The 15,525-nt window shown below is 51.2% G+C and overlaps 5 protein-coding genes across 10 annotated transcripts in view; 3 read left to right on the top strand and 2 right to left on the bottom strand.

Moving 5' to 3' along the window:
- Positions 1 to 982: 982 nt before the first annotated feature.
- H257_02719 (hypothetical protein) lies at positions 983 to 2,217 on the bottom strand. Its single transcript, XM_009826481.1, has one exon. The coding sequence runs from the start codon at positions 2,191 to 2,193 to the stop codon at positions 1,096 to 1,098; it is 1,098 nt and encodes a 365-aa protein (XP_009824783.1). The 5' UTR covers positions 2,194 to 2,217; the 3' UTR covers positions 983 to 1,095.
- A 1,125-nt stretch (positions 2,218 to 3,342) lies between these two features.
- Positions 3,343 to 4,572, bottom strand: H257_02718. 2 transcript variants are annotated; one of them, XM_009826479.1, is made up of 4 exons: positions 3,796 to 4,572; positions 3,693 to 3,743; positions 3,539 to 3,610; positions 3,343 to 3,480 (listed from the first exon to the last, which is right to left on the bottom strand). In XM_009826479.1, exons 1-4 carry the CDS (start codon positions 4,552 to 4,554, stop codon positions 3,439 to 3,441), a joined length of 924 nt encoding a protein of 307 aa, XP_009824781.1. In that variant the 5' UTR covers positions 4,555 to 4,572; the 3' UTR covers positions 3,343 to 3,438. The 2 variants fall into 2 exon arrangements, with proteins under 2 accessions (XP_009824781.1, XP_009824782.1); XM_009826480.1 differs by lacking the exon at positions 3,343 to 3,480 and having other exon boundaries at positions 3,489 to 3,610.
- A 274-nt stretch (positions 4,573 to 4,846) lies between these two features.
- Positions 4,847 to 7,442, top strand: H257_02717 (hypothetical protein). Of its 3 annotated transcripts, XM_009826476.1 has the most exons (7): positions 4,847 to 5,152; positions 5,203 to 5,243; positions 5,296 to 5,552; positions 5,618 to 5,796; positions 5,893 to 6,030; positions 6,095 to 6,247; positions 6,794 to 7,442. In XM_009826476.1, the coding sequence occupies exons 1-7, from the start codon at positions 4,913 to 4,915 to the stop codon at positions 7,229 to 7,231; spliced, it is 1,446 nt and encodes a 481-aa protein (XP_009824778.1). In that variant the 5' UTR covers positions 4,847 to 4,912; the 3' UTR covers positions 7,232 to 7,442. The 3 variants fall into 3 exon arrangements, with proteins under 3 accessions (XP_009824778.1, XP_009824779.1, XP_009824780.1); XM_009826477.1 differs by having other exon boundaries at positions 5,296 to 5,796; XM_009826478.1 differs by having other exon boundaries at positions 5,203 to 5,552.
- A 485-nt stretch (positions 7,443 to 7,927) lies between these two features.
- On the top strand, positions 7,928 to 14,069 carry H257_02716 (serine/threonine protein kinase). Of its 3 annotated transcripts, none has more exons than XM_009826475.1 (23): positions 7,928 to 8,030; positions 8,096 to 8,218; positions 8,286 to 8,387; positions 8,440 to 8,541; positions 8,610 to 8,711; positions 8,770 to 8,874; positions 8,936 to 9,037; positions 9,086 to 9,193; positions 9,238 to 9,339; positions 9,448 to 9,546; positions 9,599 to 9,703; positions 9,756 to 9,860; positions 9,936 to 10,040; positions 10,112 to 10,216; positions 10,277 to 10,378; positions 10,433 to 10,534; positions 10,580 to 10,681; positions 10,748 to 10,846; positions 10,897 to 11,442; positions 11,601 to 12,174; positions 12,269 to 13,800; positions 13,887 to 13,957; positions 14,027 to 14,069. In XM_009826475.1, exons 1-22 carry the CDS (start codon positions 7,938 to 7,940, stop codon positions 13,950 to 13,952), a joined length of 4,581 nt encoding a protein of 1,526 aa, XP_009824777.1. In that variant the 5' UTR covers positions 7,928 to 7,937; the 3' UTR covers positions 13,953 to 13,957; positions 14,027 to 14,069. The 3 variants fall into 3 exon arrangements, with proteins under 3 accessions (XP_009824777.1, XP_009824776.1, XP_009824775.1); XM_009826474.1 differs by having other exon boundaries at positions 7,938 to 8,030; positions 13,868 to 13,957; XM_009826473.1 differs by having other exon boundaries at positions 7,938 to 8,030; positions 13,887 to 14,069.
- Positions 14,070 to 14,546: 477 nt separating this feature from the next.
- The window catches only part of H257_02715 (hypothetical protein), a gene marked incomplete at both ends in the record, with an annotated part of 4,740 nt that continues 3,761 nt past the window's right edge, over positions 14,547 to 15,525 (top strand). Inside the window, one exon of the mRNA XM_009826472.1 lies at positions 14,547 to 15,498. Coding sequence (XP_009824774.1) covers positions 14,547 to 15,498 — 952 coding nt within the window. The remainder of the gene's footprint in view (positions 15,499 to 15,525) is intronic.

Raw genomic sequence — 15,525 nt, 5'->3', positions numbered from 1 at the left:
ATAGTCAAATGCAGTGGTTACTACTACTACTACTAGTAAGTTGCACAAGGGGTCCGGGTGTTCCGAGGTTACATGGCGAACTACCGTTAGTTACTGGTTTTTTTGAAGGGAGATGATTACGTTAGCAACAGTGGAACTGTTGCTGTCAGTGAATTATACTGGAACTACATATTAATAGTAAGTTGGAAAATGAAAAAAGCGATCGGTTGACAAATTCCAAGTAACGTTAGTACTACAGTACTTCGTACGTATTATAGTACTTCGAAGCATTATTATAATATAATAAAGTATTATTAATACTATCAATACCTAGTATTAATACTGAAATACTAGTACTACACTATACGTTATAACACTGTAGTACCGTTACTATTAATAACGTTAAGGTTATATTGTGGTGCTCATGAGAGTGCTGCACCAAGGAGGAAAACAAGATCTTGAAAACCAAGTCGGTTTTGATCGCAATATTGTGTTTTCTACTCCAAATTTCCATGGGCGGTTCTTAAATTGCCCCAATCCGAATGACCGCGAAATGACCCCAATGACAAAAAGTGGGATTTCTCTCACAAAACAATCGCTACTAATCACCCTATTATGACGCAGTTTCCTGAGCTGAGTCAATGGACGACGATCCAATCTTGCAGCACTAACACCTAGCGCGTAGGCCTCGTATGCGAGTCTCTTCGCATCCCCAACACACATGCACACCTATGTACAGTACACACAAACTTCTCAAGTACATCAACTGGACGCCCGCGCTACCGCAACATGTACACGTCGTCGTACTGCCCAGGCAGTTGTGGAAGACTGACAGTGAGTTGGACGTCCATTTTCTGCCCAAATCCTCGAAATTCTAACCAATGAAATCATCGCGGCTATTTGTTGTCAATTTTCACAATTGCTTACAATTGGCAAGTTTAACCGGAAAGCACAACAACGTAATATCGATGTTCTTGAGCAAAGTAGAGTAACATCAACTTTTCACATGATCGTACGTACTTATATCTTCCATGCGCTTAACTATTCGTCTGTACTACTACTACGTGCAAGGTACATTTTCTTCAAATGTAGAGAGATCCATGACCGATCAGCTGTTTAAGGCTTCTTGGTGGTGACGGCGGCCGTGGTGGTGGGCTTGGCCGTGGTGGTGGTGGCCTTGGTAGTCGTGGGCTTGACGATCGTGCCGGTGGTCGTGGGCTTGACAATGGTAGCGTTGGTCGCGGTGGAGTTCCACACGCAGCCCCACGCGCCCGACGGGATCTTTTGGCATACCGAGTTCACAGGGGCGACGCACGTGCTGTTCGCAAACGTCTTCAAGCCCTTGTGGCAGCTGGCCACCGCCTTGTCGCCCTTGACGGGGCACTTGGTGCCGGCAGGCACGAGGCCGCTGCCGCTGCAGATGGGGCCAGCAATGTTGTACGTGGCGTCGCCCACCACAGACACGTCGAAACGACGAGCGGTGGTGGTGGGCTTAGCGGCGGTGGTGGTCACAGGCTTGACGGTGGTCGTGTTGGGCTTGGCAGTGGTCGCGTTGGGCTTGACAATGGTCGTGTTGGGCTTGGCAGTGGTCACGTTCACCTTGACCGTGGTGGTGGGGGCAGCGGTGACGGCCTTCACGACGGGCTTGGTCGTGGTAGGGGCGGTGGTGGTCGCCTTGGTCGTGGTAGGGGCAGCGGTGGTCGCCTTGGTCGTGTTAGGCTTGGGGGCAACAGTGGTAGCCTTGGTCGTGGTGGGGACCACCGACGTAGGCTTCCACGTGGTGCCGGTGGGCACAGTCACGTTCCACACACAGCCCCAAGCCCCCGACGGGATCTTGCGGCATACCGAGTTGATACCAGCGGTGCACGTGCGGTTCGAGTACGTCTTTAAGTGGGGGAAGCAGCTCGCCACCGCCTTGTCGCCCTTGACGGGGCAGTTGGTGCCCGCAGGCACGAGGCCGCTGCCGCTGCAGATGGGGCCAGCAATGTTGTACGTGGCGTCGCCCACCACAGACACGTTGAAGCGACGGGCGGTGGTGGTAGGCTTTGCGGCGGTGGTGGTCACAGGCTTGGCAGTGGTGGTGGTGTTGACGGGCTTGACGGTGGTGGTGACGTTGGGCTTGGGCGTGGTGGTCGCCAGAACGGTGGTGACGGGCTTGGTGGTTTGGGCCGCGACGGCAGCGATCAAAGCCGCAAAGAAGATGGTCGTGCGCATGTTGGAGTTGTGTGATTGGTTGGCAAACAATTGCAAAGTGACTTGTAAACGGGTCCGAGTCGTGGCACGTGTGCGTGGGCCGCCGCATCCTTTTGGGACAGACGCCAAGTTCAACAAGTCAAAAATACCCACGTGGTCTGATCACTAGTACCGAGTTGGTACAGTAGTGCTTCGACAATGCCCTCGAAGTTTGGCGAGGCCAACATCAAATGCCGCTAACATGAACCATACGTACACATACGTCGCTGCCACCACTCCGTTCCCAGCAAGGGGGATGCAATGATTCGTCGGGCTATTGTGACCACCGTGGACAGCCACACAATCGTACGAAAGTGCTAAGTGACGAGACAGACGACGGGAACAATTTGTGGGTTCCTTCACGAAGCACCCAGGTCAGTTTTGGATTCACTCGAAGCTGGTTCAAGTTTCCAGGACGTGACGTCGGCGGCTGCGGGTACTATCAGACACTTGGCCCTGCAGGTCGTGACACTTGAAGCAACTGGTGACCGGGCTACACCAATAATTCACTTCCGCCGGCGTGTACATCGCTATAGCGGCAACACATGGATAGGATTATGATATTTTTACAATCTCATTGTGGTGGTTCGGATTGTTTATAATGTTGCATAAGTACATGCTAAGTTGAAGATGTATTTAAAACGCAGGAAAAAACGCCGTTGCCGTGACAAGCCACAACCGGCCCATGGCAAAGTGACCAGACCAGCTATAGACGACCTTGACATCAAGTTCCGTGGTACTTCTCATGCATCCGAACTTCGACCATGCTTCGATCGTTGGGAGAGCGCTGCGAGTGTACGTAGAATAGATCGATTTGTTGCAGGAGGGTCCAGGTCAAATCCTAAGTGTTGGCGCCGTGGACGACAACCACCATGCCAGCAACCGCCGCTGGCTGTAGAGTCAGATGCCGATTCTTTACTACAACGTCAGAGGCTCAAGTCATTGCAGGACACGTCCATGCTTGATGGTCCACAGCGTCCCTTATACCGGGGGATGTCCTGAGCTGTTTTATGGTCAGGGCTAGAAGCAACCACCACCATACGATACACCGAGATGACATCATGTGAATGTTTGAACTCGATGGGTTACAACCCTTGAAGAAGACCTATCGGCATTGTATATACACTGCTAGGTGGAGTGACTGCAAGATTACACAACGTTAACGATGTAAGCGGACCAAGTGTATCGACAGATCAAAGTACTACTCAACTTATCCACTGTGTCATCCTAAACTTGGTTGAGCTGTTGAGCCAATGCCACCAAGTACGCCTACTCGACGCAATGCCCACATGAGCACAGTACTGTAGTTATCAAGCTACACAACTACCTTTGGCACGATCGAGTCGGGAGGGCGATGCATGATGTCGTCCAACACTGTCGTCGCTGTCTTCATGGACTTCTAATAAGAGCATCATACGTCAAGGTCAGTCACACTACAGCAGGATCCGCACAAAACACAATAGTTATTCCAGTAAGCTTACCGAGGATGAGTGGGGTATCCCCGCCGCCGCAGCCAGCGAACGCTTCAACGACTGCACAACATACTTGTGAATATCAATCAACCAACGACAGATTGCCACGTACATGAGGTGTGGTGTCGGCCGAGTCATTGACCGACGTGGCGGACGCCGACGACAGACTGGCGCTGTGGATGTAGCCATGACCCCAGGGAAACACGACAATGTAATAGTCGTCCTGGGCACGGTAAGCGCGCACGCGTCCGTTCCCCACGGGCGTCTGGACGACGTCGTCTGCATGATAGTCGTGATGGATGTGGGTTTTGGAAAAGACGTAGCCGTGGATTGGATCTGCCATGTACGCCCTGATGAAGCGGTTTACCTTATCCTTGAGCACGAGGCCTTCGCGCGGCGTCATCTTGCTCTTCACGTACAACTCGTGGCGAAAGTCGCTCTGGAATCGATTGCGGAACTCCCCCATCGGCATGATGCGGTACACTTCGCCGATGATCTCGACCATCCCTTGCGGCTTCCCCGACGGCAGCAGTGCGATGGCTTCCAGCAGCTTGAGCCATGTGACGTCCGGTGGCTCGTACGCAGGAGATGATGGGTTGAGAAGGGAATACAGCACCCCAGCACCAGATTTGACGTGAAACAGCACAGCGTTCGACGATGCGTGCTTGGTGCCCCGGACCTCCCGCTCTAAACTCAATGGCGCGAGGACATCTCGCTTGGGAAGCGGGAGCACCAGCGGTTTCGGTGCTACATGGACTGGAGGATGGGAAAATGAAGCATGCATGGACATGGGGTTTGTGCCATCAGACGCATACGGCACCTGCGGGGCAAGGAGTGGCGGCGCCACTGGCAAACCTGGTGCTTTGCTCATGAGATGTTTTAAAAAAACAGTGGTCTGAAAATGATTTGGATTCACTATGTCATAGAAGAGATATGTTTGCTGCGGATGACATATAATGTACGGATGCGACACAAATCAGTGCCTAGGCTCCCACATCGTTTTTCCAGTGACCCAAAATAGAATGTAGGTCTGTTACTTTTTCTTATCCTTACGTCGAAATTGGTAAGGCAGTTTGCAGTTTGAACCGGATAATTCGCCAAATTAGGGTCACGCGACGCTAAATTTCGAGCACATCCAAGGATATCCTTTGTATTAGAGCCCACTTGTGGGTTGTGATCATTTGGAAGATCATTATTGTCGTGGCAACACAAACAGCCCCCATTTTGCAATGTTCCGCTCAGTAGCCAGCCACTCTCTTCTCCGCCGCAAGACCACCCCCGTATCATCGATGTTGCTTCGCTTGTCGCACACGGCCACAGCCGTCGAAGCGTCGGATCGATTCCGCGTTGTGATTGTTGGCACGGGGTGGGCCGGGTACAAGCTGCTCATCAACGGCAAGGAGCGTCGCGACGACATTGAGCGTGCCCTCGGGAAGCCAGTGGACTTTGTCGTCATCTCGGAGCGCAATGTACGCTGCGTATCCACCACTATACCACCTTATCATGTTTACGTATGTAGCACTTTTTGTACACGCCGCTCTTGGCTAGCACAACCGTCGGGTACGTACCTACGTCCTCCAAGTGCCCACGTCCCACATGTATGCATGCATAGCACACTCGAGTTCCGATCGATCACTGAACCCGTGCGCGAGAGTTCCTTTCGCCACGAACAGGACTTTGTCCTCGCTAGCGTGCAATCCATTGACACCGAGTCCAAGCAAGTACAATGCCAGAGCACGTTATCCACGGATCTCAACTACAACATCGACTACGACATGTTAGTCGTGGCTTGTGGCTCTGTTCCATCCACGTTTGGGCTCCCAGGGGTCACCGAGCACGCGTTTTTCCTCAAGGAAGTGTACCACGCCCGTATGTGCTTTGTCGTTTCGGACTGGTTAATCGTAGTTCATATGGAACATACTCCAAATATGTAGGCGAAATCCGCCGCCGAATCCTTGAAAACTTTGAGCTCGCCACGCAGCCAGGCGTGTCGGAGGCGACCCAGCGCCAGCTTTTGCACTTTATCGTCGTGGGAGGTGGGCCCACAGGCATTGAGTTTTGTGCCGAGCTGTACGATTTTGTCAACGAAGACCTCACTCGCCTGTATCCTCAAGTAGGTCAAATAAATATACATACCTGTATATATATATATCGTTCCAGACACTGTGTTTCCATCGTCCGTTTCTTTCTTATCGTATATATATAATAGGTGTCGAATTATCTGCAAGTGTCGCTGATTGACGCTGGGGAAATCCTGTCCATGTTTAACGCGTCGTTGCGCGAACGTGCGATGCGCAAGATTGAGAACCGCCAAAGCATGCGCATTATCAAGCACAACTGCACAGAGGTATGTACATGTATATATGTCCATGGTCTCATCTGTAGTCGCTGACGATTTGTATGTCGGATAGGTGAAATCGAATGCGGTGATTTTGGACACGGGCGAAGAGATCCCGTGTGGCCTCGTGGTGTGGACCGCCGGTGTTGGTCCCAACACTCTGACTAAAACGTTGCCGTGGGCGAAATCCAAGCGCGGCAACATCCTCACCAACCAATTCTGTCAGGTTGGGCTCCATCTCTCTGCCTTTATTCTGCTTTCGAGTGAAATTTTGTGTTGTGGCGTGGCTTCTCGTTGGAATTTAAATCGATTTGATTGGCTACTTCAGAAGAGCTCAAAATTATTAGCCAATCAAAACCTTCTCAATGAAATTCAACCAATCAAATCAGTTGTGGATCGGTTTGGTCCGCGCGATTCGATTGCACCTCCTCCCCAAATTTGTATCAAATCGACAATACTAGCTACTGTAGTACCCTGCAATACCTTTGTTTCGTTTCCATGCGACAACGTTGATGATGGGATACAGTATTGTGCCTTCAACCAAAATTTCGATATTTACCAAACCCACTGGTCGATTTGTTGTATTGGACTTTGTATGTAATTGATTGTCGCTGGCGTTTGATTGGCCACTTGAAGAATCTTCTGGCTTTTAATTGGTCGGTTGATTGTCTGTCGATTGGATTATTCCTTTCAGTTATGCTCATTCGATTGAGAGCACTCGAACATTCGACTTGACAATCAACTACTGTACTACAACGGCGGCTACTACTAGGTCCTCGGTGCCCAGCCATCTCCACATGACGCGGCCGTGTCGGCGCAGTTGAAACTCCAGCTTCCGTCGGCAGTGTTTGCCATTGGCGACTGTGCCGACATTGAAAACTATCCGCTACCAGCCACAGCCCAAAAAGCCCAAGGCCAGGCACTGTACCTGCTGGAGCTGCTGCAAAGGACCAAGCCTAGCGTCGAACCGTACCGTTTTGAGAGCATGGGCATGATGGCGTACCTGGGGTCGTACGAAGGGCTGTTCCAAGCCAAAGAAGTGACAATCAACAAGCAGCACCAGCCGCTCGCGACGTTTGACGGATGGAAGGCGTGGCTGGTGTGGCGAAGTGCGTACCTGACGAAACTTGGCAGCTGGCGGCTGCGCCTGCAAGTGCCCCTCGACTGGTTCAAGGCCATGGTGGTCGGCCGGGATGTGTCTCGCTTTTAAGCTCGGGACCATCGCAAGCAGTTGGAGTACACTGTAATGATTGTACGGTTACCTCGGTTCTGAAAGAAAAGGTTTGATTTCTTTCAATCGTCACAAGTACAAGCAATATACTATCAAGGACGACACTGTCGAACTGTACCTACCTGGGAGCTGGCTAGCATACAGTAGAGATGGTAGCGCTGCAGCAGTGGCTACTGCAATTCAACAGCACTAATCTTAGAGGCATTTAGCTATTGTATGTAGCCCATCGAGAGACGACCACTTGGAATGCCAACGCCTTTCATAGCGAAACACCAGTGCGAACGAAAGACTGGGCTACATGATAGGGCTACGTGCGCTTATTCGGTTTCAAAGGAATCCTAGCACTTAAGTCAGTTTATATGCCAAAAGTTACAGCCCAAAACGAATCAAGTTGCCAAAGGCTCCCCATGCGGTGATGCTGGCAGAGTCAAGGGGTTTGCAATCCACATTGCCTTTTATTCACGTTCCAGCGACTACGACCACACTGGCTACAATGATCATAGGGGACGACTTCGGGGGCGAGTCTTGTAGTACACGTGTAGGGGTATAAGCTTGTCAGACACTAGACACCGTCACAGCATACCACACCAATTTGTCAAACAAGGTAGTTCTGCCACGCGGTTACACTACACACCTTTTTGTCGACCGTTTCAACTTGGCATATAAACTCATCCCCTGACGCAATATGTTTAAAGCCGTGCAAGGGGGACATGTCGATGCAGTCCAGGGGTTGCTACGGTCGAGTGACCTCAAGGACATGCAACAGATGGATGTTGTGGTTCGTCTAGATTGGCTACTAGTAACTACCTACCTTGGACATTGTACACACCCCCTCCCTTGTAGGTCGGGGGCAAGCCCGTCGTGGAAGAGTGCACCCCGCTGATGCTGGCGAGTTGGTTGGGCCACGACGGCATTGTGGACTTGCTGGTGGCGTACGACTCTTCCCTAGTAAACCTTGCGAACCACGTACGTACATACATATGCACCTCGTATCGCAGGCATGCAGATCGCATGTGACCAAACACATGTTTAGAACAAAACCAACGCACTGATGCTAGCGTGCATGAACAACCATTGGAGCGCAGTTCAGACGCTCCTTTCTGTGGCCAGCCTGGACGTGAACGCAATCAACATGGTGTGGATTCGACGCGGTGGAGCACTTCTAACTTGCTCTTTCCACCTGTCAGGACTCCCACTCGGCGCTGCTTATTGCAGTCAACAACAAGAATGCCGAGCTGGTGCATTTGCTCTTGACCCGTGCCGACCTCCAAGTCAACCTCCATGGCTACGTACATATGTGCTTATCTACATTCATCACATCTCTTGACGCTGCTGTTTCGATGTGGTGGCAACGTAGAGAGGCAATACAGCCCTCATCCTAGCTTGCGCGTCGAGTTCCAAGAACGTGGTCGACGCGCTGCTGTCTCATCACGACATTGACGTCAACATGGTCGACAATGTAAGCCTCTTCCACTCTTTCTATGACTACATCTTCGTACATTTATACGTGTACTTAGAGTGGCCAAACGGCGCTACACCGCGCGGCGGCCGCGCCAGGTGGGTCGTTGATCGTACAACATCTGCTACAACACCCAAACCTGCTAGTGAACAAACCCAGCAAAGTAACCCGCCGATAGTTATCAATAACGTTGTCTTCGTTTGTTTCATGGATTTGATTTGTAGACCGAAGAAACAGCGCTGCACGTGGCAGCCGATGTTGGCGAGGGCGAGTCCGTCATAGCTCTTCTGAACCACTCTGCTGTCGATGCAACATGCAAAGACGTGGTAATATAATGTATCGTAAGTCCGAAAATGACTGACCTCTGGATCTAGCAAGGAAGGTCCCCCCTCATGCGTGCACTGAAACAGGGGCATGCGGACATTGCCCTTGCACTGCTGGCCACACAATCCGTGACCAAGGAAGTCAACTACCAGGATAAAGTAAGTCAATAGATGGTGTGACCCTTGGTGATGGTCGCTGCTAGACTGGCATCACGGCGCTCATGGTGGCGTGTCAAGCTGGTCTTCTGCCTGTCGTTGATGTCATGCTGCACATTCCTTGCGTGGATATTACCATTCTCACCAAAGTAAGTACTAGTATGCTGCATGGACATTTCGCTTCAAGAATATGCTGTGAAAGTGCAAATGTCACATCATTCACGTGCCCAAAATGACACTCATAATGGCGGGACTAGTCGGGGTGTACGGCGCTGAGCTATGCGGCAACCAAGGGGGACGCTCGGGTCGTGCAGGCGCTGCTGGGGCATCCAAATGGGTCGGATATTGTCAACAAGGTGTTCAAAGTCCTAACCCCCTCCGACGAGAAATGATATGATGATGACGTAGGCATATCCGAGTGCACTGTTCCGGGCGTGCCGGCTAGGGTTTGAGGACATTGTCCAGCTGTTGCTGAGTCGGGACGACTTGGATGTGCACGCCGATATCAACACGGTACGACAAAAAACTTCAACTAATAAAATACTTACAGTTGATGGATACCAAGATGATCGACACACCGCTGACGATTGCGGCTGAGGAAGGGCATGCAAATGTCGTGGCTATCCTCGTTCAACGACCCAACTTGTTTCCAGTCAACCAACCCGCTCGAGTATGCATATATATATTTATATCTCTTGCTACCTTCATTCAAATTAGCAATACCCATCTACAATTGGTACGATAGAAATTAAAAAAAACACCTCTGCATTGTGCGGCGACACACGGACGTGTGGAAGTAGTGCAAGTGTTGCTGCGTCAAGGCGATGTTGACGTCAACGCTGTCGACGATGTACATATCCACAACAATACCAACTTCCGAAGACATCAATATATATATATATATGCGACGATGTGTCGTAGAAAGGGAGCACGGCATTTCTGTACGCTGCCTCAAGGGGGAGTTTGCCCATCTTGCAGCTACTGTGGCAGTGTCCCACGCTGCACTCAATCAACTTCCAAGACAAGGTACCTTCAAACATATATCATAGCCCAACCCAAGTTGTTGACATGGGGTTTGGATGATAGGGGCAATGCACTGCCTTGGCTTGGGCGTGTGAATACCATGACGCCGACGTTGTGCAGTTCCTCCTGAGCCTACCAGACATTGACGTGAATTTGCCCGACGAGGTTGGTTTACAGATACCAGAAACATTGACTTTCGAGGTATTTGCTCGACAGTAGAATGGCCATTCGCCGCTTCTCAAGGCCACCGTGAATGGCAGTGCGGGCGTGGTGGCTGTGCTACTTCAACACCCACAGATTCAAGTGAACCGGCCATCGCATGTACGGAGTATGTGTGCTTAGTGTTTCACGACGAACGCATCATAGAACATGAACACACCGCTACATGCGGCCGCCAACCTACGTGGACCTGCCATTGCCGAGCTGTTGCTTGCCCACCCATCGATTGACAAGTCTGTTGTCAACAGAGTAAGGCGTACTACTACTCGTGTGTGAACAGCTAGTTTTTGACCAACTAAACTCGAAACCGCGTAGGAAAACTGTGGGCCGGTGCAAGTGGCGGCCAAAGGCGGGAATTACGTAACCATGGGGGTCTTACTAGCGAATGGCTTGCCGTTCGAGTCAGTGTACAAGGTAGTAATCGCTATAGTATATATTAATACTATTTCAACTGGTACTTGTAGGGCACATTGCTCGTTGTAGCTATGGCTCCATGTATGACCCCCGCCGCAGGAGTCGCCCTTCTCCTCCGTGACCTCCCCGTCATCGTCAGCGCGACCACTCCTACCCCCACCATAGTTGCCACTGACAAGCACCACTACTCGTGGACTACATTTCTGGATTCGTCGACCCCCATCAAGCCCGAGATTCGCCTCGAAACGGTACAATTAGTGCTGGACCACCCCCAATTCAAGGCCCTGGACCGCCACAGTGTCGTCAAGGAGCTCGCGTTTGCCGCCGACATCAACGGCCGCACGGCGCTGCAGATCACAGACGCCGCCACGCGAACGTTTCTGAACGAGCAGCTGTTTTTCTGCGGCCGGTACGAACTCTTTGACGGACCGCCGATCCACATCAGCTCCACGGCGGTGGTTGTCAATGCGTTCGACTATGGCATGTTCAAGCAAGTGTTTGATATGCACGCGGCGGCATTGGATCATCACTTGGACAGAGATGGCTTTGCAAAGTGTAGCCACGCGTTGGGCCAACCTTCGTCGCAGACAACCAAGGTACTGCTGCGGCGCGTGCTGTGATTGCAATCACTCTCGATGTGTGTGATTGCAATGATGTATATATTCACTATACTCGAACAAAACGTATATACTTGGGTTGCAATGATTATTTGTGCGCGAATCTTACGCTAGCGGTTTTGCTCTGGGTTTGGTAGGGTACGTTAGGGCAAAGTGACTTTGACGTGTGGGACAAGAATCACAACGGCACGTTGTCCGAAGTCGAGTTTATGCGATACTGTGACCAAGCGTATGGGGGCAAATTGAAAGTCGCGATGAAGTTCATGCGGAATGCGGATGAACATGCACGCGAGATTCACATGCGACGTGGTTTGACCAAAGATGATGAGGAAAATGCTGGGTCTCCATGTGTGCTTCGTCTGTTGCCCATGGCGAGTCAAGAAGCGTTTGAGTGTCATGTGACACAGTTGACACTGCACCACGACCTCCACATGGCGGCGTACCCCAACGTGCTCGTGATGCCCGCCGCCGATCGCAGCCTCGAGGACATTTACTTGAAAGAACGTCCAAACGACAATCAAATCCGAAGCATGCTGCAGGAAGTGGCAACGATGCTGGGGCAGTTGCACTCTCATGATGTTGTGCACGGGGATGTGAAGAAGCTCAACGTGCTGCGTGTGGACCACTGCATGCGGCTCATCGATATGGACGCCGCCACACCTGTGAATCACCCCATCGGCGCCAAGTTTAGCTCGGGCAGTTTGCCTCCAGGTACCTACTCGTCTTGTTCTACTATCATGTTGGTATATCGAAACGGAAATCTGGGCATTGGTCGTTCATACAGTGGGGGTGGCGACTTGTGTAGAAATGTTTTACAAGTTGAAAAGTGAAGACGAAGTCGCGCAATATAGTTCGTATTGGCAGCAGCGAAACCACCCGGAGAAGACAAAGAACGAGGCGGACGACGACGACGAGCGTCGTCGGCATGATCCTGATTGGTGGGCCAAGGTGCAGCCACGTCATCACTGGGTTGTCAAGACCTTTCACGACAAAGACCACCATCTGCTGCCGTACACTCTAGTAAAAGCCACGCCCGCCGTGGACATGTGGGCGTTTGGAGTGCTCATGTATCAAATGTACAGCGGGGTCGAGTTGGTTCCCACGGACAGAAACCAGGACGTGGACGACAGCAGCATCGAGCGCGCGGCGACATGGACACCTGCCGACTTGGCCACTCGCCTGCAAAACAAAGTGGCGAATCCGGTGGCGCGCGATCTCCTTTTGAAGCTCTTGGCGGTGGACCCGAATGATCGCATCAGCGTTCACGCGATGCTAAGCCACGCGTACTTTGAGATCAAACAAGTGGACAGCACCACCAAGCAAGTATTGAGTGCTATTGAAGCCAAATTGGACACCTTGAACGACCACGTGGTCAGTGGGTTTCAGAGCATGAACGACCGATTGGACTTAGTCGTCGAGTTGACCCAAGACACGCTAAAGCAGCTGGGCCAGGCCAAGGAAGATCTCATGCGAGGCATCTTTCAAGCCACCGAAGTGCGCGTCCCCACGTCCTTTGTGTTGCTTCCGTTTAACATTCTGGAGAAACTTGCTGACGACGACGACGACAATGATGTTGAAGGGGCACTAGACGAAGCGGCCAGCTTTATCCAAAAAGGCTTGGACATGGGGGCCAAGTTTGTGAAAGCGGTCAAGACCAACAAAGCCATCAACGTTGTCGTCAAACTAGTAACCCCGGGGGCCCCTCTGTATCTGTACCTGATCGACGAAGTACAAGGTGCCCCGGTCGTACCCCCGCTAGACAAGGCAAGCCCCCCAGTGTACCCAATCAAGATCGAAACCAAGTCGGACGAGTACGTAGCGTTCATGGTCACCGCCATGCCGTACATTCAAACTGGCTTCAAGCTGCTCAAGGGCGTCAACACGGTGGCTTGTATGGCCAAGGCGCTGGGCGTTCCGTCGTTGGACGCGGACGTGCTCCAGGGCGTTCAAGACAAGATCGAATGCGCCAAGAAGACGTCGAGTGTCTTTGACTTTGGGGTGCTGCAAACTGCCGTGGAAGCGAATGACCCTGGGGCCCCCGTGCATCGCATCCGAGGGGCGGCGCTGCGACAGCTCGAGCGGTTCTTCGAACTCCACGACCCCGAAAAGGACTTTGCAGGGCTTGGCCGAACGTACGCCGCATCGGGCCAAGTGTTATGGACCGCCAAGAGCACCATTGAAGCGTTTGAAAGATCAAAAGCACAGCCAAAGTCTGCCAACATCTCGTTTGCAGGCGATATACCCATGCTGCTAGAAAGTGGTAACAAGAAAACGTTAACTGCCCAAGACGTGTATGCGAAGTTGTTACGCCAGCAACCACCCGAGACGACACGCAAGGTACGAAACCTTCCCTTGAACACGTCGAGTAATGTGGAATAGCAAGAGCTATATAACGTTATACTAGTAACGTCATGGGATTGTAGTCACTTCGGACACCAGGAGCGGTGGCTGTGACGAGGAAGTGTGCTACCGGTAGTGAGGAGGCATGAGCACTGTACGTACTGTAGTCACTGATGTGTCAAACAATATTGCAACATTGATATGTATTGTGCTTTTCATGTAGTTTGCCCGTTGTTTAACTACGTTAAACAACCAGACGTTTAAAATAATATAAGCCCGATTGAAAATAAAACAACGCTAAACACAAGTTCTGCATTTCAGCAGAATAAAACAACCCTTACTTTATTTCAGCTGCTAACTAATCGAGTTGAAGCACCAGGCCAACTTACGCCGTACAACCACCAGTTCATCACGATGCATACCGTATTACAGTGCTGGCCATAAGTGAAAGGTACAAAAGCCTTTCGACTGTAGAATTCACAATTTTTATCCAATCAAAGCGCTCTTTCAGTCAGTTCACGCCAATTAAAATTGTGGTCTCGTTGATGCTTTTAAATACCTAAAACGATGTATACACATAGAAAAAAATCGAAAATATTTTTTTGAGCGGCAAAAAACCTGGCCATATGTGAAAGGTACAAAATTCAAAATCCACCGCAGAGTGCATTCCCGGCAATTTACGACCACCCCAAGACTGGTAGAACTACCTATATACACTACTACGACTCACACGCTTCTCTTAGATGCCAAAAGGATACGCACTCACGCTTGAGCAGCGTGGATCTATCGTGGCTTTTCGCAAGGCCAAACTCAGCATTCGCCGGATTGCCGACGAGCTTGGTGTGTCCAAAGGAGCTGTTTGCAGCTACCTAAGGTCGCCTGAGACTTATGGGACTCCCATTCGTGCTGGACGACCTGCCAAATACGATGCCAGGGACAAAAGACGCGTCCTTCGTCTTGCATCTGAAGGACGATCCAGCTCAAGTAGGATTAAACATGACCTAAATCTTACTTTTTCGACTCGTACGGTCCGTCGAATCTTGTCCAATGCACCGCACCTCAAGTACAAGAAGCGCAAAGCAACCCCTCGACTCACGTCAGCGCACAAGAAGGCTCGTGTGGAGTGGGCAAAGTCTCACGTTGACCTTGGTCTCGGCTGGAACCAAGTTGTCTTTTCCGATGAAAAGAAGTTCAATCTGGATGGCCCTGATGGCCTCCAGTACTACTGGCATGATCTCCGTAAGGACGAGCAGACGTTTTTGAGCCGTCAAAATGGTGGGGGCGGCGTCATGATTTGGGCCGGATTTTCAAGTCAAGGTCGGACGGAAGTTGCGGTCCTCCAAGGCCGCCAAGACTCCTATGCCTACTGCGACACGGTGGCAAATTATCTGCTGCCCTTCGTCCATGCCCATCACCCTGATGGGTTTGTATTTCAACAAGATAATGCGAGCATTCACGCCAGTCAAGAAACCACGGCGTTTTTGGCGGAACAAAATATTCCTCTTTTGAGCTGGCCTGCGCTTTCGCCTGACCTAAACCCCATCGAAAATGTTTGGGGATGCCTGGCCCGCAAAGTTTATGCCAATGGAAGGCAGTTTGGCTCCGTTCAAGAGCTCCAGTCTGAGATTTTACGTCAGTGGGATGCCATTGACGAAGAGCTCTTCCACAAGCTTATTGCATCCATGAAATCGCGCTGTATCGATGTTCTGCAAGGCAAGGGGT

This window comes from Aphanomyces astaci, assembly GCF_000520075.1.
Source record: "Aphanomyces astaci strain APO3 unplaced genomic scaffold supercont1.4, whole genome shotgun sequence".
In the NCBI taxonomy this organism is placed as follows: Eukaryota; Oomycota; class Saprolegniomycetes; order Saprolegniales; family Verrucalvaceae; genus Aphanomyces; species Aphanomyces astaci.
The sequence above is the reverse complement of the archived record's forward strand: the minus strand, read 5'-3'. Positions and strand labels throughout refer to the sequence as shown.

What these genes read in the sequence shown, in the direction of transcription:
- H257_02719 (XM_009826481.1), bottom strand. Translation starts at nt 2,193, where the DNA reads ATGCGCACGACCATCTTCTTTGCGGCTTTGATCGCTGCCGTCGCGGCC.
- H257_02716 (XM_009826475.1), top strand. Translation starts at nt 7,938, where the DNA reads ATGTTTAAAGCCGTGCAAGGGGGACATGTCGATGCAGTCCAGGGGTTG. An exon ending in AAGTCAACCTCCATGGCTAC is followed by an intron (nt 8,542 to 8,609) that starts GTACATATGTGC and finishes GTGGCAACGTAG; the next exon opens with AGAGGCAATACAGCCCTCAT. An exon ending in ACGTGAATTTGCCCGACGAG is followed by an intron (nt 10,379 to 10,432) that starts GTTGGTTTACAG and finishes GCTCGACAGTAG; the next exon opens with AATGGCCATTCGCCGCTTCT.
- H257_02718 (XM_009826479.1), bottom strand. Translation starts at nt 4,554, where the DNA reads ATGAGCAAAGCACCAGGTTTGCCAGTGGCGCCGCCACTCCTTGCCCCG. An exon ending in CGGCCGACACCACACCTCAT is followed by an intron (nt 3,744 to 3,795) that starts GTACGTGGCAAT and finishes TATGTTGTGCAG; the next exon opens with TCGTTGAAGCGTTCGCTGGC. An exon ending in GGATACCCCACTCATCCTCG is followed by an intron (nt 3,611 to 3,692) that starts GTAAGCTTACTG and finishes TGCTCTTATTAG; the next exon opens with AAGTCCATGAAGACAGCGAC.
- H257_02717 (XM_009826476.1), top strand. Translation starts at nt 4,913, where the DNA reads ATGTTCCGCTCAGTAGCCAGCCACTCTCTTCTCCGCCGCAAGACCACC. An exon ending in CAAGGAAGTGTACCACGCCC is followed by an intron (nt 5,553 to 5,617) that starts GTATGTGCTTTG and finishes CCAAATATGTAG; the next exon opens with GCGAAATCCGCCGCCGAATC. An exon ending in TCACTCGCCTGTATCCTCAA is followed by an intron (nt 5,797 to 5,892) that starts GTAGGTCAAATA and finishes TATATATAATAG; the next exon opens with GTGTCGAATTATCTGCAAGT.